This window comes from Podarcis vaucheri (genome assembly GCF_965113315.1).
Source record: "Podarcis vaucheri genome assembly, chromosome: Z".
In the NCBI taxonomy this organism is placed as follows: Eukaryota; Metazoa; Chordata; class Lepidosauria; order Squamata; family Lacertidae; genus Podarcis; species Podarcis vaucheri.
The window spans coordinates 11665265-11687635 of NC_138758.1; the positions used below are offsets into that span (position 1 = coordinate 11665265).

At 44.3% G+C, this 22371-nt stretch overlaps 2 protein-coding genes across 3 annotated transcripts in view; one reads left to right on the forward strand and one right to left on the reverse strand.

The window, feature by feature from the left end:
* Positions 1 to 480: 480 nt before the first annotated feature.
* The window catches only part of TMEM255A (transmembrane protein 255A), a 33296-nt gene continuing 11405 nt past the window's right edge, over positions 481 to 22371 (reverse strand). Inside the window, exons 3-9 of the mRNA XM_082207306.1 lie at positions 17082 to 17144; positions 14325 to 14414; positions 12170 to 12232; positions 11285 to 11373; positions 8202 to 8361; positions 6929 to 7072; positions 481 to 4617 (exon numbers count right to left, since the gene is read on the reverse strand). Coding sequence (XP_082063432.1) covers positions 4459 to 4617; positions 6929 to 7072; positions 8202 to 8361; positions 11285 to 11373; positions 12170 to 12232; positions 14325 to 14414; positions 17082 to 17144 — 768 coding nt within the window. The 3' untranslated portion in view covers positions 481 to 4458. The remainder of the gene's footprint in view (positions 4618 to 6928; positions 7073 to 8201; positions 8362 to 11284; positions 11374 to 12169; positions 12233 to 14324; positions 14415 to 17081; positions 17145 to 22371) is intronic.
* Positions 15488 to 22371, forward strand: part of ATP1B4 (ATPase Na+/K+ transporting family member beta 4) — a 41131-nt gene continuing 34247 nt past the window's right edge. The window contains exon 1 of one of the 2 annotated variants that reach the window (XM_082207299.1): positions 15488 to 15632. The gene's annotated coding sequence lies outside the window, so the exon portion shown is untranslated. The remainder of the gene's footprint in view (positions 15633 to 22371) is intronic. The other variant, XM_082207298.1, reaches the window with a different exon arrangement.

Consider the following 22371-nt stretch of genomic DNA (forward strand, 5'->3'; position numbering starts at 1 on the left):
AGCATTTGAAAGGCACCATTTCTCCTTAAACACTTTGTATAGCTGGGAGTGAAACCCTTTGTACTGCCAGCAGATGAGAGTTCGGGGCCAGGCTGTTTAAGCATGCTGTTCCTTTTAAAAAGCATGCTAGGGTTTGCTGTTCCTACTTGTATTGCTCACCTACTGCCTTCCTTTATTCCTTGCCCAACCCTCCACAGCTCCTTCAAGGCCCCCCACCCACCCATATACACAGCTCTTCTGCATCCTTCCAACCCTGCTTTATTCATACCTCTGCTGTTGTTTATAGCCACCATTCTAAAACCTGTCTTCTCCCCTCCTCCACCTTGAATCGATGCAAATCCAAGTTAGGAGGTGCTACACATTCTCTTAATGGGGCTGTATAGTGACAGCCTTACGTTTTTATGTATATAGGCAGATATGCCGTTTATAGGGATAAGAATTTGGGAACCAGCTAACCCTGCCACAAAATTAAAACGTAAACAAAATTCTTACCATTTTTATTTTTATAAATTATTCCGAGGGCACATGAACCATGTGTGCATTACATTCTCACAAGAAATGGATTTGAAGATGATAATACAATGCATGTGACTTCTGTGTTTACATTTACAGGTGATTGCGTACACTTCTATCAAAGCTAAAAAGCAACCTGGTCACCAGGGTGGAGATAACTGCTATTTTCTTATTGTAAAAAAAGAGACTTTTTTAAAAGCAGCAAGGACACTGTAACATAACCATTCCATTTGTTCAAATGTCTTTGGCACTCAATGATAATGAAATCTAAAGGTACTGTTAGAGGCCAGCCCTGTTCTAGAGAAGACTCTTAAGAGTATGATAGCAGGGATTGCTATACAAATGAGGTTAACACAATTAATGAAATCTTAGTGCAGAGTCAAACCCTCCCACTCCAAAAAGCTCGTGCCCCAAGATATTCTGGAGAAAAGGTGGACATGGGGCAAGGATGTGTTTAACTGCTCTGCTTAAGTTGCTTTGAAACCTGACAAACCTTGAGCAAAGCCCTGCAGATGGGAATGAGAACACCACAACATTTTGGCAAACCTTGGGCTTATGATGCAAGAGAGCACGCCCGTTTTATATAATGCCGAATGAACTAGAAGCTACACTGAGGAACCTGTGGACTTCAAGTTGCCGGTCTCCAGCTTTTGGCGTCGCTGATGACGACTGCTGTCTGCAGCTGATGGAATTTAGAGTCCAATGCCATCCGGCAGGCCACAGGTTCCCCAGCCCTGATGGAAAACATCTCTTAAAATCCTCAGATGATTTTAGGCAATGGGTTTTTAGGCAATGGAAATCTTTTATACCACATTCCTATCTTTGGCTATTTTGGAAGTAAATCTCACCGAATTTGATTAGGCTTACTGCAAAGTAAGTAGATACAGCCTTGCAGCTTTAGTGTGATGTCGATGCAGTGGCATTAATGAGAAGAGAAGATCCAGGCTATTGAAATGCACAACTCTTCAGCTCAGACTTTTTTACCACCTGCTTCTGTGACTTTACACAATAAGGTTGGCCTGCAAGATCGGGGAGGTGCAGCCCAGTGTCTGGAGTCTACCATGCTGGCTAACCCTAGTTTGTGCAAAGCATTCTGTGAATCCCAAGCAAACAGTGAACCGGTGGATGAATTGACAAGGTGAAAAGAACATGCTCTGATACCTGTTTTTTTTACAACTCTTTCCTCCCCACCTCCCCAGAATGAATAGCATTCAGTCTCTGGCCACAACCCAGAACAGCACTCAATTGGTGATAGGACACACAAGCTCACAAAGTCTTGAGAGCTCCCTAGTATCAGTATTAAGATGCTTAGCACATATATTAAGCCTGGGGTAGCCAATGTAGCGCCCTGGAAATGTTGCTGGCCTACAACTACCACTCCAGCAGGCATGGCCAATGGTGTAGAATGATGTAGCTCAGAAACATCTGGAGAGCACACTGGATACCCCTCTCTTAAGCAATGCAATGCATGGCTTCCCAAACTCCTCCATCTCTTACAGCTTAAAATACAGACTTGATTAGCTACCATGAAGCAATTACACAATTCAGGTATTTAAATGTTGCAGTAAAATCTCTTTCATGTGTTTTCCTCCCAAACGCCAAAAAGTAGGTTAGGCTGGCAGCTCAGTGGGAATTTGAACCTAGGTCTGCATTGCTGTTTGCAGTGAACCATGGTCCAATTCACCAAACCAGCCACACATACAAAATGCAACTTTCTAAATTGCTAGAGCTGTGAAAGCTAAAAGCTTTCCAATTGCATTGTTCTTTAAAATACTAGTTTTTCTTATTCGGGGCAAATCCCCTTGCTTCAAACTCAGTCACAAGCAGAAGCAGCCCTTTATAATAAATTCATTAAGGTGTTTGTTTGTTTGTTTTTTAAAAGCAGGAATCTACGGTCCACTTCATACTGTGGTGGACTTTGCAAATAAGGGGAGAGATCTGTAAGAAGACACAGTGAACACTCACTAAGTATTTGTGGTTTTTTGGGGGGGAGGGGATGCCGACTTGCAATTACATACCGTATTTTTCACTCTATAAGACGCACCAGACCACAAGACGCACCTAGTTTTTGGAGGAGGAAAGCAAGAAAAGAAATATTCTGAATCTCAGAAGCCATAACAGCAAGAGGGATCGCTGCGCAGTGAAAGCAGCAAGCCCTCTTGCTGTTCTGGCTTCTGGGATAGCTGCGCAGCCTGCATTCGCTCCATAAGACGCACACACATTTCCCCTTACTTTTTAGGAGGGAAAAAGTGAGTCTTATAGAGCAAAAAATACGGTACATACCTGCTTCAAACATTTGAGTGTTCCCTATTAAGATGTATGAGAGACTGCAACATAAAGTGTAAATCAGACCACGATTTCCTAGGATTTGTACAAGCTGAGGATTCTGCATGCAGAGTTGTGTGTCATTTGAAGCTGACTATGTAAGCCTATGAATAATGCAGGCATGCAGTCTAGGTCTCGCTGCACAGCTTAGAGGACAGTTAATGTTAGCCTCAGTTCCTGATCACCCAAGAGTCCTAAAACGGCTACACTGAACACTCTCTACTTGAGGGACTCCAGTGGTGCGAAGACAGGTGGGGAGCCTCCTCTTCTTGTGGAGGCTGAGTTGCTTGCACTATTTAAACCCTCCTATTTGTGTCAGTTTCACGGGGAGCCAGCCTTATAATGAATCAGAACCATGGTCCATCTAGCTGAGGATTGTGTGTACATTGCCTGGCAGCAGCTCTCCAGGATTGCAGGCAATGGTTTACACAGTAATGCCAGGGACTGAACCTTGGAACTCCTATATGCAGGGCAAATGCCCTACCACTGAGCAGCAGAAGCAGCCACTGTGAGTATGGAAGACCTCCAGCTGCAGAACTTTAATATAAAATGGGGCGTGGAGGATGAGCTGTAAGGGGTGGGCTTTGGCACCCCCTTCCCACATCTCTTACATGTGTTTGTTTACATGCAGAGTGCCTGAACACCCAAACAGGCCTTATGTTGGAACAAATGATGGAAATCCAGTGCTTGAAGGTGCTAAGCAGCTTAATTAGCATCCTCTTGCAAGGAAAGAGGGGGAAGTTACATTTGATCATGTGCATCCAGCCAAACTGTGTGGCTCTTGTGCCGTTTAAAAGAGCAGAAAATATTTGGCATAGCACCTATTTTTGATTGTGGCTATATTAAAAACCTAACTAGGAAAATAAAGGCCGGTTTATATGTATCCATCACCAACATATGTAAAGATAAAAACTAGTGTGTGAAGCAACCTTTGTTTTTCTACTGTGAGGTAATGCTCACAGAATGTCGCTAGGTGTCAGTAGAATGCCATTGCCTAACAAACAGCTGCATCTACAGTGACCTTCAATTCCCAATCAAAGGCCTATTTTCAGTGTGCAAAATTAAGGCTTCATATATCTATTATTATTATTATTATTATTATTATTATTATTATTATTATTAATTCCTCCTACTAGTCTAGAGCATTCATTTCATACACTCAAGCTCTTGGGTTCCTCCTTTAAATCTTCACCGTCAGCTACATTCCACTGAGCCCAGCAATTTTGTTAAAGAGGACAAAAGGAATTAGGAACACCAGTTTATCAACACCTTTTGAGAAAAGCAGGGTGTGCCTGATTAGCCACACAGCACTTTCAGCAATTTGCTCAAAGTGACCAAACCCTCAAAGCAACAAGTCCACAGCGGCCAACTAATCACGATGGATTTTGAAGAAGCAAACAGAGCAAGACTGCAGGTGCTGAATGCAGGATTTGTCCCTTCTTGCTGCTGGCACTTAGCATCAATTTGGCCTAGGCCTGGTCTATGGGAAGACTGTTGCAGGGTTCCCCTATTTTAAATGGATTATGTATGCTATGTCATAAGTGTGCCCCCTCTCTCTTCCCCACCCTCCCTCCAGTACAAAAAGGTTTCACAATTAGTGGCACAGTTTCTACCCGTCCTTCATGGCGTGTAAGGTGGTGGCTTTTCAAAAGGTGGAAAATACGGTGGGGAGTAACGAGGAGGAGCAGTAGGGGACCAGACGTAGCTTGGCGACGGCGACACCGACAGAGGATCGTCAGAAAGGCCAGATGGTGTGGAGGCCGGGAAGACACTGGAATGCTGCAACGAAAGGGAGAGAGGTGGCTTCAGCACAGAGAAAGCTGCCTCAAGCACAGCCCAATCTTTGGTCCTTCTAGCTTAGCATTGTCAACACCACCATGGGAGGGGGAATCCTAGTCCTGAGAGCCAAATGCGGACTCTAGGCCCCTATTTCTGGACCTCAGGGCTCTACCTGGGCAGGCCTCCCCAGCCCAGGTGATACCTCTTACCTGAGAGCCACTGCCAGTGAGTGCAGCCCGTACTGAGCCAGGTGTAGCAGTGATATGACCTGGAATTAAAATAACTTCCTAGGTCATGCACTTCTGAACTATATACAGTGGTACCTTGTTTTTCGAGTCCAGGATCCGTTCCAGAGCCCTGGACGCTCAACAAAAGGGATGCTCGATAAAGCGCCGTTCTGCGCATGCGCGTGGAGTGGTTTGTGCTTCTGCGCATAGCACAATTTAGCCCTTCTGCGCATGCGCAAGCAGCAAACCCAGAAGCAACCTGTTCCAGTACTTCCGGGTTTCCTGCGGACATTCGCCAAAATGGATAGCTGGCGGGGCGGATGTTCGCGGAGGTATTACTGTATATAAATCCCTGCTTCATAGAACTGTAGAGTCGGAAGGGACCACAAGGGTCATCTAACGCCCTGCAACGCAGGAATCTTTCTGCACGATGTGGGGCTTGATCCTGCCACCTTGAGATGAAGCATTTCATGCTCTGCTGACTGAGCTATCCCAGTAGCCCGGTAGCCCAGTACAAGGTCCTTACAAGAATTCCACACATGACGGGGCGCTGGTTGTTACCTTTTACGACCTGGCTATGAGGCATTTCAGGGAGAGTTTATCTTTCTATCACCTCCCCCGCTAGGGCATGTTGAATTTTTAAGCTTTTGAATTCCAGAATGAGGGGTGCTAAAAAGTTGTAACATGGCTTGGGAATTCAAAAGATATTTTGGTTAAATTAATATAATTTAGTTTCGCTTGGTTAAGTAAAATGTGTGTGAAATTGCATAGAAATCATTAAAAGAGACTGTCAAGTACTTGCAGTTATACTGTATGTTTATATTATTTGTATTTATTATTCCTATTATTTAGCACTTGACATTTTCAGAAGGTAAAATTGGAATTCTTTGGTTTTCTGAAAGCAGTTTATGTGCTTCTTCATCAGGCACAGACTTGCCAAGCTAAATGTTGTCCAATCACAAAAATAATAGCAGATTTGAATTCCTCACACCCCAAAACACATATTTAAGACTTCTTACTGAAGAAATTTGTAAAAATTAAGTTTCATGCCCTACTCCCCCATGCCAGCTTCAAGAACCAACTTGGTGAAATATGAAGATCATCGCAGGAAGAGGAGGATCAATTTACCCCAGTAGTGAGAACCCTGATGCCCTCCAGATTAGAACTATAGAATCCAACTCTGGGCAATACAGGAATGTTTTGCCCAACATGGGGTTGAAACCCACAACCCTGAGATAAAGGCTGGAACTACATCGATCTTTTAAACATTATTAAATTTAAAGGTAAAGGGACCCCTGACCATTAGGTCCAGTCGTGACCGACTCTGGGGTTGCGGTGCTCATCTCACTTTATTGGCCGAGGGAGCCGGCGTACAACTTCCAGGGCATGTGGCCAGCATGACTAAGCCACTTCTGGTGAACCAGAGCAGCGCATGGAAACGCCGTTTACCTTCCCGCCAGAGTGGCACCTATTTATCTACTTGCACTTTGAGGTGCTTTCGAACTGCTAGGTTGGCAGGAACAGGAGCCGAGCAACGGGAGCTCACCCCATCACGGGGATTCGAACCACTGACCTTATGATCGGCAAGTCCTAGGCTCTGTGGTTTAACCCACAGTGCCACCCGCTAGGACGATATTAAAAGTAACATTCTATAACGTTTAACATGCATTCCCCCTTTGCATACATGAGTGTATATCTGCCCAAAGAGTCTCATGCTCTGCCGAATGAGCTAAACTCCCATCATTCCTTGATTGTCAGCCATATCATCTAGGAGCTGAAGCCGCATAACAGCTGAAGGCCCACAGGTTCTCTACAATTAAACAGGCTGAAACTGAGCAGAAAAGTGAAATGTGTTTCACCAAACTTGCAAAAAAAAAAAAAAAAGTGAAATTTGGAGCCAGGAACAGAGGTGAAATGACAGCAAGACGAAGGCAAAATAGTTTTCTGTTCTCCAAAAGATGGAACATAAAAGACTGCATAGAAAAAAGAGGCAGTTGTAACATAACTGCTTGATGGTGCACCCCCTCTGTAAAAAAGCAGATTACTCTCTTAAGTAAGCACAGCAGCCATTTGACCCAACATACCTGGAAGTCATATGCTGAGTACGGTGGCAGGTGAGGCGTGCTGTGGTAATATGTATTGTATGACGTCACCTGGGGTCTCGAGTAGTAAGATACAGTGGGCCGTGCATTTTCAACTGTGCAGTTTATAGCAGGAAGTGAGGGAGTCTATGAACACAATGGAAAACAGAAAACTCACTTAGCTTGTGGCCCATTTATTCAAATGGCCAGGGGAGATCAGAATACTGCAATAGAAATGGGAGAAGTACAGATCTTGCCTGTACACTATGATCTACCTCAGGGGTCCTTCTCAAGTGTCCCACTGTTGGGAACCTCCTAGCCATGGGCCAAATCTGGCCTGAGAGGCCTTCTCATTTGGGCAGCTGGGCTGCTCTTCCCAAACCACACCCACCAGTCCCACCCCTGACATCCTATATGACATCAGGTATATGGCTGTAAAAAGCAGGGTTGAAATATTCCTGTGCATCATCTGAAATGGGAGGAGCTCCGTCCTAGTTGGTTCAGGTGTGTAAGGAACTCTCCTCTGCACCCAAATCCTGCAGAATGTAAGATTATATCCCTCTGCCCATTAGCTAATGCATGGGGGAGTTCAATCGCCTTTGTGGGCCAACTCTGACAGGTGGGTGGGACGATCTACCCGAGATCAAAAGGATGACAGAAGATGGAAAAGGTGTGTAGTCATGTTCACCTGTCAAAGCTGGCCTACAGGTGGGAGGATATAATTCTCTGACTTGCCAGAAAGATTCCCCACCCATGAGTTTGGTCGTCATGCACAAGAAACATGGCCTTTCCTGTAGTGGCTCTGAAAACTACGAAACACCTTCCTGATGGACTTGCACCTTGCCACTTGAATTCTGGCATTTAGGGAGGCCACAAAGCCTTTCACACTTCATGGCTGCCTTTAGTAGCTACCAAAAATGTCTCATCACCTTTAACTGGTGCCCACCCAAAATTGCTCTGGTCTCCAGAGCAGCTACTCATTTTTAATCTCTCTATCTTCTACTGTTTCTATTTCAGTGTTTCCTACATTGGGTCTCCAGCTGTTTTCAGACTACAGTTCCCATCATCCCTAACCACTGGTCTTGCTAGCTAGGGATGATGGGAGTTGTAGTCCAAAAACAGCTCAAGGCCCAATGTTGGGAAACACTGGTCTAGTTGTACTTTGTCTCTCATTTCTTTGCACACCACATGGTGAGCACATAGCTCTAAAAAGTGGCACAACATGCTTGAAATAAAAATTTCTACTTGTCTACGTTTCCTATGGACATCCTCTTACCATATCTTTAAAGCCTCCTAGGATTGCAGCAGTGATGATCCCGAGAAACAAGCCCACAATGTTCAAAATGGTTGCTGACCAGAGCAGGTGGTAAAGGTGAATGATATCTTGGCAGCTGCTGACGTCAATGTACTCGTAATAACCACCGGAAATCTCCACTCTGTTCAATCCAAAGAAAGGCAAAACATCTTTCAAAAAGGCAAAACATATTTCAGTAGATAATCCTCATTTTGGGACACCTTTGCTAGAGGGGCGTAAGAACATAAAAGAGTCCTGTAGAACTACTGTTTAGGGGGGCAGGCAGGTATGGGGGTCTCCCTGGTCTTGAATGGGGTAACTGCACCCCTGAAGGACCAGGTACGCAGCCTGGGAGTCATTTTGGACTCACAGCTGTCCATGGCGGCGCAGGTCAATTCAGTATCCAGGGCAGCTGTCTACCAGCTCCATCTGGTACGCAGGCTGAGACCCTACCTGCCTGCAGTCTCCCAAGTATGGTGCATGCTCTAGTTATCTCCCGCTTGGACTACTGCAATGCGCTCTATGTGAAGGTGACCCGGAAACTACAACTAATCCAGAATGCGGCAGCTAGACTGGTGACTGGGAGCGGCCACCAAGACCACATAACACCGGTCTTGAAAGACCTACATTGGCTCCCAGTATGTTTCCAGGCACAGTTCAAAGTGTTGGTGCTGACCTTTAAAGCCCTAAATAGCCTCGGCCCAGTATATCTGAAGAAGCGTCTCCATTCCCATCATTCAGCCCGGACACTGAGGTACAGCTCCGAGAGCCTTTTGGCGGTTCCCTCACAGTGAGAAGTGAGGTTACAGGGAACCAGGCAGAGGGCCTTCTCGGTAGTGGCACCCGCCCTGTGGAATGCCCTCCCATCAGATGTCAAGGAAATAAAACAACTATCAGACATCTGAAGGCAGCCCTGTTTAGGGAAGTTTTTAATGTCTGGTGTTTTATTATGTTTTAAATATTCTGTTGGGAACTACCCAGAGTGGCTGGGGAAACCAGCCACTCTGGGTAGTTAGTTAATTAAAAATAAATTATTATTATTATTATTATTATTATTATTATTATTATTATTATTATTTGGCCAAAGGCCCATCTGGTCCTACATTCTCTTCTCATAGATGCCATTGGCAGAACCGCACTCCTTCACAGAGTGCAAAGTTAAAATAGTGGGATTTGCTGTCACGTTGTGTGATGATGGCCACCAACCTAGATGGGTTTTAAAGGGGGGTTAGGCCAATTCATGGAAGATAAAAGTTATCAATGATTACTAATCAAGGTGGTTAAGTGCCATCTTTAGGACCGGGGGGAGCATGTCTCTAGATAACATTTGCTTGAGATGGGAAACAATGGGAGATGGTTTATTGCTTTTTGTGCTCTGCTTTGTGCTTCCTAGAGGCACTTGACTGCCTACTGTAGAAAACAGGGAGTTGGATGTGTTAAGCCAGGTGTGGGGAACCACTGGCCTTCCAGATGTTGCCAAACTACAACCCCCATCAGCTGCAGCAAACATGACAAAACGACAGGGGTGATGGGAGTTTAATTCAGCAAAATCTGCAGGGACAAAGGTTCCCCACACCTGATATAAGCCTTGGTCTTTTCCAGCAGGGGCCCTTCTTATATCACTGTATCATTTTCTCTGCATGGTAAATTTATAGTATTTCAGGAGGGCCTGTGGGGACCAGTTAGTCTTTCTGTTGCAAAAAAAAAGGAATCCATTGTGGATTTTTCTGCTGCTCTGGTTTCAGATGGCTGTGATTGTTTAACATTAAAAACAGCTATCTAACAGGGTTGTTTTTTTTTTTTGCACTTTCAAGTGTTCAAATCTTTTCACAAACATAATTTAACTGTAAGGTAAATCAGTGTTATTTTCCCCATTTTGCAGATGTGGGGAATAAGGCACATGACAACGCTGCTAGTCTCTGGTCACTTAGTGAGTCAACAAGTCTGAACCAGGGACTTTTGGATCTGCAGCTCAGGCTGCAACCCTATACCCTAGGGGTGGGGAATCTTCTTGGGCCAGATCTTTATCTCCCTCCACCCTGTGGGCCAACTTTGACAGGTGGGTGAAACCACCCACCAGTTAATTACCGTACCTAATGATGCTTACCCAATCTTGGTAGGCTGCATTAAACCCTCCTGACTTTAAGTAAACCACCAAGAACAGTAAACAGAAAAGAGTACAGAGGGACAATCTGACTTTGCTGGCTGCCAGCTGAATGACATGACCCACTAAAAGTTATCTCTGTAGCACAAAGCTCAGACCTCATTTGCACTTTACACTTAAAGCGGTATAATGCCACTTTAGTCATCGCTTGCCTCTAGGAATCCTGGGACCTGTTTTTTGTTAAAGGTGCTGAGAGTTGCAAGGAAACCCCTATTCCCCTCACAGAACTATCATTCCCAGAGAAGTCTAATAAGCAATCCCTTTTCCCAAGGAATTCTGGGAAGTGGAGCTCTGCGAGGGGATAATCCTAACAACTCTCAGGGATGTGGGTGGTGCTGTGGTCTAAACCACTGAGCCTCTTGGGCTTGCTGATCAGAAGATCGGTGGCTTGAATCCCCACGACGGGATGAGCTCCCATTGCTCTGTCCCAGCTCCTGCCAACCTAGCAGTTCAAAAGCATGCCAATGCAAGTAGATAAATAGGTATCACTGTGGCGGGAAGGTAAACGGCGTTTCTGTGCGCTGCTTTGGTTCGCCAGAAGTGGCTTAGTCATGCTGGCCACATGACCCGGAAAAACTGTCTGCAGACAAACACCGACTCCCTCGGCCTGTAAAGCGAGATGAGCGCCGCAACCCCAGAGTCATCTGCAATTGGACTTAACTGTCAGGGTCCTTTACCTTTTCATAACTCTCAGTGCTGTTAACGAATCACAGTTCCCAGGATTCTTTGGGGGAGAGTCACGGCTGTTTAAAGTGGAGCGATACTGTTTTAAATGTATAGTGCAGGTAGGGTCTCAGCCTGAAACAACTCCTTCATACTCAAGACTGCAGGATTGACCCAGGGGCTTGACCTCCCCCATTTCACTCTCTGCCTACAGGTGAGGCTATTCCATGTCACTCACCTCCCACAGTTGTAGAGGTCGCAGCAGAAGCAGGTGTTGCCTTTGATCTTGGGCGTGCAGGGGCTGCGGTGCTGGGGGTGGCAGACTGCCTGTTTGAACAACAGAGACAGGGCTTACAGAAGCTGAAGGCCACCTCTTTTGGGAACTGGCAGGTTTGCTCCTACAGCATTTCCAGAAGCCCATTTCTGATTTGTACCACTTCTGCTTAATTGCAAATGGAAGAGCATGCAACAAACTTTTCAATATGCACTGATTTTATTTTTTTAACATAGAGGAGCATGTGCTTTCCTCCCCCTGTAGTCGTACAGTCTAGAAACATCATTTTCTGTTTATGAGAACAGGATTTCTGAAGGGCTGGAAAAGTTTGGTTCCTGCAGACCAGACAGGTGGAGTATTTGAACAGGCAACTTTAGACATCAACAAATCTACCAATTTGGGTTTTTCTCTCTTTCTCATTTTTCCAGCTCAGTTCTCCATGTTTCTGCATCCTCTCAAAAGTGCTTATCCTCTCAAAAAGTCCTCTCAAAAATTTAGTGCAATTTTGTCCTAACATGCACATTTTTGTAGACAATTTTGTCTGATATACACATTTTTGCAAAGCAATATTATACATTATTTCCACACATTTTTAAATGCACACTTTCCCTTAACATGCACATTTTTTTTTACACAATTATTTGGTTGGAGAATTGCATCCCAACATTTGGAGAAGTGCAGATTTCAAAGGATGGCTGTGTTTCAGTTTGTGTATTGTTTTAGAAAGCATGAATTAGGTAGGTTTGCATTAAAATTCCAGCCAAACTGCATTTCTCCCCCATTTATCACCCAGAATTTCCTGTTCACTCATGTTGCAGAAACTGAGAGAACAGCAGCACAGTTACCTACCTCTGGCTGAGCTGTACTTTTGGAATAGTAGTGACATCTTCCTGCATACAGTGGTCTGAGATCCTGTAAAAAAAATAATAATAAGAAAAATAGTAGGGTAGAGTTTAAAAAAATGAAAAAAGAGGAAGTGAATCAACCCTGATTTTTTATTTATTTTTTTGCTGAAACAGTGGGCAGATGCTCAAATTAACCATATTTTCAGACATCCTACTGCCTGCTTGAAGGAAGCACAAAGGAAAACGACACCCAGTAGTGCCCAAGAACATAAGAACAGGCCTGCAAGGATCAGGCCAAAGTCTACCTTCCTGAGTGCTATCTGCAGCTGCGAGGGTTCCCATATGTCCCTCTTTTTCCAGGACATGTCCTCTTTTTCATGCATATGTAAAATGAGAGTCGTCATAGTGATCCACAGTTGAAAGTAGAAGTCGGCAAATGTGTCCTCTTTTTTTTTTTTTTTGCTCTTCAAAATATGGCAACCCTAACACTACAATACCACTAAGCACTATAATACCACTTTAAACAGCCATGGCTTCCCCCAAAGAATTCTGGGAGCTGTAGTTTGCTAAGGGTGCTGGGAGTTTTTAGGAGACCCTGCTATTTCCTACACAGAGCTACAATTCCCACAATTCACTGGGAAAAGGCACTGATTGTTAAACCACTTTGGGAAGTGTAGATCTGGGATGGGAACAGGGTTCTAATAGTTCTCAGCACCCTCTGCAGTTACTTGCAATTATTTGTGATTCGGCTAGGAGGAGTACACTTCCAATACAACCTTTCTATACATCTCTTCCTCCATTATCAACCTATTTTTTTATCACTTTGAAAAGCTCTTTGTTTGGGCTTTTATTGCAAATTACAGCATCCTTAATGGCTAATATCAGGAAAAGCCTCTGCAGTGCCCTTCAGCCAAGGAAGATAAGTGCAATAACACCCTCCTCATTGGTGCTCCCCAGCAACAGATACCTCTGATACTGGAGTCCTCTTGTGGAACACTCTCATGTTATAGCAGAACAAAAGTGGCACAGAAACAACAAGGCAATGGAATATTTGTGGTTTGAAAAATGTGAGAGAGGCAGCCTGATATAACTAGCATGTTTAGCTCTAGTTAATGCATGAAGGAGTAAAGACTGTTGTTCCTAGAAGTGACCAGGTCACTTCCGCTAACTTCCTCACACAAAGAAAAGCTGGATTCTGCATCCCAATGCAAACTGATAGGCGTCTGTAGAACTTTGCATTTTATCTCGCTATTATAACTACTTCACATAACTTATTTTGATTCTGCTAGTCATAGCAAGGGGCAAGCTGCTATAGCAGGCACTGACTTCACCCCCCAAATGCTAGAGATGTTAAACCTGTAGCTGAATGAGGTGGTAAAACAGGCTATACCACGTGTGTGTGTGTGTGTGTGTGTGTGTGTGCATGTTTCTGTCACATTTTGAAATGCTTTTTCCTCTACAATGAAAACGAAAACACACCATGCAAATAGAAAACCAGCAAAGCAAACTGGGCTGGGCTATCACCTTTCTCCCTGGTGTGTTAGGTTAAGGATTTTTTTAAAAAATTGGTAAGAAGGTAATAGAAGGTAAGTGTTAAAAATCGGCACCTCCTCATCTGAAGCCTGAAATGGAACATCCTAAGCTGCCAACCAGGGGCACCAACTTGAGCCCCACAGCCTTAGAACCTGACTTCCAGTGGCACCGCAAGCCAGGTTCTGAGACTTCACAAGGCGTTGGACAGCATCTCTGAGGTCTCGGATGTGACTTCGTCTGCTTTGCAATGCACTGGAAGTTGCATCAGGGGCCCTGCAGTGCGTGCTGAGCACCCACAACCAAATTTTTGTGCGTGCTCGGGCCCCGCTAGAGATGGCGCCCCTGCTGCCAACTCATTCCATTGCATGCATAGGCCAGGTCTCATGAGGTCCCCTGGACTCCCCACTGAGCAATGCCCACATGCTTTCAGGCATGTTCACTGGCATGAGGACTCGTCTCTGGCTTTTTAAAAGCAACGCTGAGAATACCAAGAAACTGGATTCTGCACGCAAATCCTTTATTTTGTGCTTTCCCACAGCTCTCTCTGGCGTGCAAGTATGCAGCCCTGCTCACAAGCGTGGAGGACGTGGCAACGCAGTCACATATCGCAGTCGGCTGGTACTCACTATATGCCTGGCAGCAAACACACCATCCACAATGGCACAGCAGAAGGCAGCAATGACGCCAAAGCTGATGAACACGATTGAAGCAACCAGCTGTGGGAAAAGATAAAGCTACATGGAGTCATCTGCTTCTATATTAAAAGAAAACATGCAAGGTTTTGCCCTATCCCTGATTATATTTTCTGGAGTTGCTGATTTATTGATATGCTGGCTGACAACTGCCCATTCCTTTTTTAAGCAGGTTTGTATAGTTTAATAACCCAGCTCAATCTGCTAATAAGAGCTAATGGTTAGATTTCTGCCTCATGAAATATCCTTTAAAATATTAATGTTTGGATATGAAAATGGCAAGAAAATCACAGTATTTTTTTTTTTAAAAAATCACATACCACAATACATCTATGCATATGATTCTTAAACTCTCTCTCTCACAATAAATAATTAATAAACATTCAATGTGTACACAATTTCTTATTTTCACGAAAAAGCTATTGCTATTATTTAATATTATCATACAAAAATAGATTACGGCAATAAGCAACTACATTTTGACCTAGTGAACTTCTAGAACAGGAGTGGGGAAACTTTGGCCCTCCAAGTATTGCTAAACTACAACTCTCATCAACCCTACCAAGTCTGGCCATGATGGGAGTTGTACTTCAACAACATCACCAGAGCCAGAAGGTTCCCACACCTACTCTAGAGGTCAGTTTCTATTGCTGTTCATCCTTCTTTAGTTGTCATTTTTTTAAAAGACATATAGGTAATCTACTCCCCTCCACAAGATTCTCAAGTCTTGTTTTATATCTTTGGCTAACGAGTCCCAAAGCCATAGTTTTCTTGATCAATCATCATTGCAGCTTGCTCAACTACTTTTAATTGCTCACAGAGCTTTCTCAGTAAATCAATTTTTTTTTAAAAAAGGCTTCCATGTGTCCTTGCTCTATGTAATACCTACAAATAATAGAGGCTCCCTTCAGCTCAATGCTACAGCAATTGCCAAGGTATGTGTGCAAAATGCTACTCTCCCAAGTTTTGGGAGGGTTAGGACTGGAAGCATCGCCCCAAGTCTGTGGTTGGCAAAAGGGAAAGAGCCAGTGTCTTGAGCTGATGACAGAAGACAGAGGAATGGAATTCTGAAAGCACAACTCGGAATGCAAGATGGAACGGAATGACCAAGATTAGCTGATCCCTACATGACTCCTGCAGCCTGGGCAACCGGCCACTGAGGAAGACTACTGGGGCAGCATCCCCTGGGGCTGCCAGGCCACTGCTGTTCCACCTGACTACTTCCTGATTACCTGCCCCAAGGTACTTGCATTATTACATAGAACTACTGCTTCTCCGTCACAACGGGTCGTTTATACAGTTTAAGAGAAGAGCTGTAGGTTAGGAAAATGGGAGGAGAAGGGAAGGGAAGCAAGCCAATTCAAGATACCAGCTGTTTCACAATGTTATTATTTGCGAAATAGTTATATAGTGGAGCTCCAGGAGTCAGTTCTGGGAAGAGAAGGGGCCTAGAAGTGGCCGTTTATTTGATTATTTTGACATAACAGCAGGGATCGAATTCCGAAAGCTGCTTATGCCAATGAAAACCCCAGTAGAGATATATACAACCACTGGGGTTACACAGATGTCTTTCTTTTTATGTATGGCGGCCTCTTCAGGCCTGTGGCAGTTGATGACATAGTCTGGATTCTAGGCTCCTCCCTATAGAGCAGTGGTGAGGGACCTATGGCCTTCCGAGATGTTGCTGCACTCCATCAACCCCAGCCAGCATGGCCAATGATCAGGGATGATGGGAGCTGCGGCCCAACATCTGGAGGGCAGGTGGACTCAGGGATGGCCTGGATGATCTTGAGGTTGTTAACCCACAGAAAGCAGCCGTTCAACAGACGGGAGGGCCCTGCTGGACCACTTTCCCCTGAGGGGCAGCCTGATGGAACTGCTGCCAACGGAGGCAATGGGAAACTGATAGCTCTGACTAGATCCGAGTTGAGTTGATGGGGTAACCACCTGCCTGGGGGCCTGGCTTTGCTCCCTGCTTCTCAGGCCCATCCATCTGGGGAAAGGTGGCGGCCTTGTTTAAGGGTTACTGCCAGAGGCAGGAGTGATATATCTTTTGGGGTCCACGGGCACCTTGGCAAGCCACAGCGAAGCACACAGCTCAATCTGTCGGCAACCTCTGGCTTGAGAGGCAATGCTGAGCTTTTTAGGAGAAGAGTTGCTTCTGCTTCAATGTTTTTGCTGTCTTTTATTATCTGCTGTTGATTTTTATTGCTATACATTGTATTTCTAATGCTGATTTGCTTACAAGTCACCCAGGAAATATTTATTGAGGGGAGGCTATAAACCTTTTAATAGATAAATACTTTGGTCTAGGACATGCTTTGCAAGCAAAAGAATAGCTAGGTCTAATTCTCAATACCTCCAGTTGAAAGGGTCAGGGTAATAGGTGGTTACCTCTCCAGACCTTGTAGAGCTGCTGCTAGTCAGAGCAGACATTACCAAGGTAGATGGGGATCAGAGGTCTAAGGTAGCTTCCAATGTTCATTAGGTGAATCCATGTATCTCAGTGACAGAGTACATCCTTTGCACTCAGAGAGTCCTGGGTTCAGTTACTGGTACCACCTGGTAGGGTCGGGAAGGACCCTGGCCTGAGAGACCAGGCGAACTGCTGCCAGTCAGTGTGAGGAATATTGAGCCAACATGACAATTAACGTAACATGACAGTGACTTTACAACTGTTAAAAAACTTACCATTTGCCTTTTATTTTCTATCAAATTTGATCCAATAATTCCAAGAAATGACCCAAAGCCAAGCTGAAAGGCAAGGTTTTAAAAAACGTTTTAGATCTTTTAGAAGCTATCCATTTTTAACCATTTAGTACAGATGCAGAATTAGAAACCAGGGCTGGGGAGGGGGGGAAGACCACACACCACATACTCAGTCAGAAGCCTTAAAAATCTGAGGATTTTTTTAAAAAAGAAACAAAACAAAACAAAAAACCAGAATCACCAAAATATTGCAACAGTACTCCTGATTTTTACCAGTGGAAGTAAATCATGTAATAAAGAGGAGCTTTTAAAATTAGGCAAAATGCATGCAAAAATAATTTTTAATACAGGTTGACAGCAATAATGCAGCAATGGTCTTACAAATGCTTGACATAACTGGAGTAGCCAACTGAGGAAGACTTCCAATTGAGTCAAGGACTTCTTAGTCATACATCTCTTATGATACCTGCTTAATAAATGTAGTTGGCAGGCACCACCAATCTCAGAGCCATCACATGGATCTGGCAGTAGCATAAAGACTATCCCACCTCAGGCAAAATTTTTGGTCTTTTTTCTGCACCAAAGCAACAACTATTGCTACCCGTGATGCTGCTTCCACAGGAAGAGGAGAACAGCTTTAATCAGCCCAGCTACACAAGCTGCTGTTTACTGGGATCCCAGAAAGACAGGCATGCCAGGTTTTAGGGGCAACACAGCAGAACAGAGCCAGGTGCTTGCCTCAAAGAAGCTCTTCCGATTCTCAACTTTGACCTCTGGGTGCAAGAGTAGGAAAGGATCAGGTTGTAAAGAAGAGGAGGATTCTGCAGACCTCTTTGCAGAAACTAATATGATCATAACATGGGTTCATCCCATTCTATCCTCTCATCAAGCAATAACTTGCATGCATAAATGTGCAATCACTAGTTAATTGTCACAAACAGGGTTTTCATACCAGCCAAGGAAGAAATGCTTCCTCGCTGAAACATTTCACACGTGTCTTGATGAGAGTAAACACATGACATATGTGCACGTGTAAACCAACCTGTTGGCAACTGACCATGTGCTGATTAGTAAACACCACTGCTACTTGAGAATTAAGACTTCAGGGTGGCCAAGATCCCTGTAGAAATGTGCAACCTTCCGTTCAGTGAGTAGTGCATAAGGTGACTTAGTGAAAGTCGCTTATTCACCCCAATTGTGATGGGCTGCCTTGTCTTGTCCTCCTCTATATAGTTAGTGATTATGGATGGGGGCAGGGAGAAGAATTCAATGAAGCACTAAGTTCAAGTCCCTTAGTGGTGCACTAGTTGTGCGAGCGTAATATTTGACACAGGATATGGTACAGCAAGCCAGCGTGGTTCTCATGGCTGATCAAAGAATAGACTGCTGTTGCCCCAATACATCCTGTTGCATAACAAGCTTCTGCTAGCAAAACTGTTGCATAGGACATCATGTTATGCAACCATTATTCTCACCCTTGTACTAGCACATCATCCTTGATCAGAGAACACTGAATCCAGATATGGATTCCATCTGCCTGTGCATCTAATTACCCATAACCTGGGTCATTTGCCGGTCGCAGTGGTTGCTTAGTGAGCTGTCCATCCACCAGAGCGTATAAGTGCCAAAATGCTCTTAATGGAATAAATTAGCAAAAAGCCCATGATGGATGACAGATGGGACATGATTGAAGGAGTGAAGCGTTATTAAGGGCAGGGTAACCCTGTGTCAAAGGGTAGTTTTATTCTTCTCTGTTGCAAATGTTCTCAAATGCGGCACCTCACTTCCCCAACAGTAGCAGATGTGGCAGGGAGGAAAATGAGATGTATTTGTATACTAAGTTTGCTCCTAGTGGTTCCAGCTGCAGGGGTTGGGAGTCAATCAACTGAGAATGAAGTTGATTCTATCTGCGCACAACTCCTTCCAGAATTTTGTTGCCCAATCATGCTAGAATACGACAGAATGGTGGCTCACTGTATGGCAGGAGTGGAGAATCTGTGGTCCTTCAGATGTTCTGTGCTACAGCTCCTGTCATCCCTACGAACTGGGCAGGCTGACTAGGACTGATAGGAGTTGCGAGTCCAGCAACATCTGGGAAGTCACAGGTTCCCCTTCTCAGCTGTAAACTGTGGAAGTGTTATAGTACATAAAAGATCCTTAAAACTGGATGGGATAACTTCCAGATCTGTTTCGATGATTTTGTTAAACACCGGCAGGAAGTAACAGTGGACTTTAGAGTACTAACAGATAATATTATAAAGGACTTAAACAAGATGTTGTGTAATACAGCTGTTTAACACAGAGGTGAGGAATCTGTAGCTCTCCAAGCCTCAGCTGGAATGCCTCATGGTTAGAGTTGAGGGGAGCACCATCTGAAAGGCCACAGAGACCCCATTCTTGATTTAATGCATCAGTTTATTCAGTAGAGTACTGATTACATTAGGGGCTGGTTCATAGGCATGGTTAGCATGGGAATGAGAGCTAAGCAGGTAGCAAAAGCACAGATACCCAAATATGGCCCCTTCTGAGAACCTCTTTGAGCATTCATCCTTATTTGCATGCAGAATGCTTATGGTGCATGGTGGTTAGACCAAGGGCACCTCCAGACTAGTGTTTCACCTCCAGTCACCCATGGATGCATTTTGCAACATGTCAATTATCATGCACTGGTGATGAATTCTGACTGGACCTCCCCAACATCATTACGCTTTGGTAGTTCTTTGATGCTTCCCCAACATGACCACATTACTGCCATCTGGAGGGGCACCCTTGCACTACAGTGCAACAGAAACGGGACAAAGGAGCATTTGTGGTATGAAAAATTTCAGGACTTCAGCAGGAAGCCACAGTTCTTGCACCAGTTGAAACTAAAACTTTTGCAGGTGCAAATGGGATGACGTGTAACTGCCCCAGCACCTTCATGAGCCCAAATCATCATGAATGCTCAATAAACAGAATGTCTGAAAGGGCCCTATATCTGGTCTTTACTTAGCAGTCATTCCAATTTGTTTGTGGGACAAATTATAATTATTGTTATAATTATAATTATAGTTGTTTTAAGATAATGGGCATTCATCCTGACTTCCCTGTGAGGTGTTTACACATCTTCCTACTAGTCATTTGTTCATCCCACACTTTTAAATGCATTTTCTCATCACTTTCCAAATGACAAAAATGTTATGTTTTTATTTTTAAGTGGGTTTCTTGTCTAGGTTGACAGAGTGCCTTAACCTATTTTGAGTGTGCCAGCCTAAAGTTCTGATGTCACTACCAGGCTACAAAATCAGCTTACACTCTCTCTGAAATGCCAATTCATATATACCGGTACATTAGGATTGCAGCATCGGGCTTGCATGTGTGAACAAGAGAGTAGAAGTTTACATGTCAGGGAGATAACATAACAAAGCGCAAATGGTCTGCTAATGGAAACAATTACACATTTAACTGAGAAATAAGGCATTGAATGTGAACCAGCCCAAAGTGTACTAAGCTAAGAAACACTTGCTAGCTTGATGGTTTCTTTCTGCAACCTAGAGATCAGAGTGGAAATGTCCACAGTCTTGTACCGTGTACTGACATTTTGAATCATTCCAGCTGAAATGAGAGTATTTGCTGCGCAGTGCACCTACATTATCCTGCAGCCAAGATTGCATGGACTGACATTTAAGGGGCCAGAGTAGTAGATATTCTGACTCTGCCCTTTTGACGGGATCACTTTCCAACATTCTGATGAGAAAAACGAGAGCAGAAAGTGTTTCAATATTATAAGAGCAGAATGAAGATCCCTTCTGAAAAGGGTTGGTGTATTCCACCCAGAAGAGATACAGAAAAGATATAGAGAAGGGGTAGGACATTGCAAAGACCCAACTATCTTAAGCATGCACTGGGCAAATCCAACATTGGCTTCCTGAGTTCTCATATGTACTAAGCTATCTCAGGACACCCTGCATTCTGAGCCAGCTTGCTAAAAACAAATCCAGATGGCAGAGATAGGCTACAAATTCAGCAGATATAAGTTCAGCAGCAAGGCATTCTGTGGACTAATAGAGACATGCATGGTACAGGACATGCAACATCAAAGGCAACCACGGACAAGCAGTTCAGCATAGAGATTTAACACCAGAACCAGAATTTTTTGTAGCACCCCACACCACACTAATCCAACATGTTTTCATAGGATTGATTCACATGTTCAGCTGTAAAGCAACAAGGTCATAGTACTTAAGGGCTGAGCAATGGAGGCTGGTTCATGCATGGATGTACCAAGCCACTGTCTTGTGTCCTCAGTGTGACATCAGAGGAATAGCTCACACATAACAGCAGCAGATTTAAGACTTGTTTGTGGGGCACTTGTAGCATGTGAAGAGGAGCTGAATGCCTCTAAATGGGTGCTGGCCTGTCAGTTAGCTACAACCAAATGCAGCTTCCAGCTAGTTTCCTCCAAGTGATTGGAACCATCTGTGTAGCCTCCATTATTTTATGTACCTCATTAAGTGAGTAGGGGCATAAATATGGCAGATGAGCCTGCAGCAGTTAATTGTGAATCACACCTTGGTGCGACTGCAGACATGGGTTTAGAGGCATTTTCTGCATTTTCCTGCTCCAGAAGACTAGACCCTTCCAGTAGTCCTGGGTGATCTTTCCTCTGCATTGATGTTGCAGTTTTGGAATGAGTTGAGCATGCATTCACTGCACATCTGAAACCCACAGCACAGGCACATAGAGGCTTTTTCCATGGTGGTCCCTTTTTGATCTACTGGTGTCGATCTACTCACCACCAATGGAAGTCATTGGGAGACTAGCACAAATACCCAGTTCTCACCATTAGTTCCAGGTATGAGCATAACACTAGTTCACACTTGCATGTGTGGTGTGGCACTAGGCTGTAGGTGTGAGCCCTCAGCTAAATAGCCACAGAGACAACTTGCATATGAAGTTGAGTGAAACACATTGTCAACGGAGGTGGGTCACACATTTGGTGGATGAAGCACTAAGTGACAAACCATGGACTTGTTCAGGGGCACATGTTTCTCGCTGGATAACCAAGGGGACCTTTGCATGCATAAGTGAGCCACCACAAGCCTAACACCACAGACAGAACATCCATATCACTTCACTCCCAACACTACCCAGCGGAGTCAGGTCAGACACTCAGCTACCAGCCAACAAGTGAACAGCAATCTGTAGAGCAGAGATAGACCCTCCAGATGCTACTGAATTCCCACTGTCACTGAACACTGACCTTGTTGGCTAGGGATGATAGAAGCTGGAG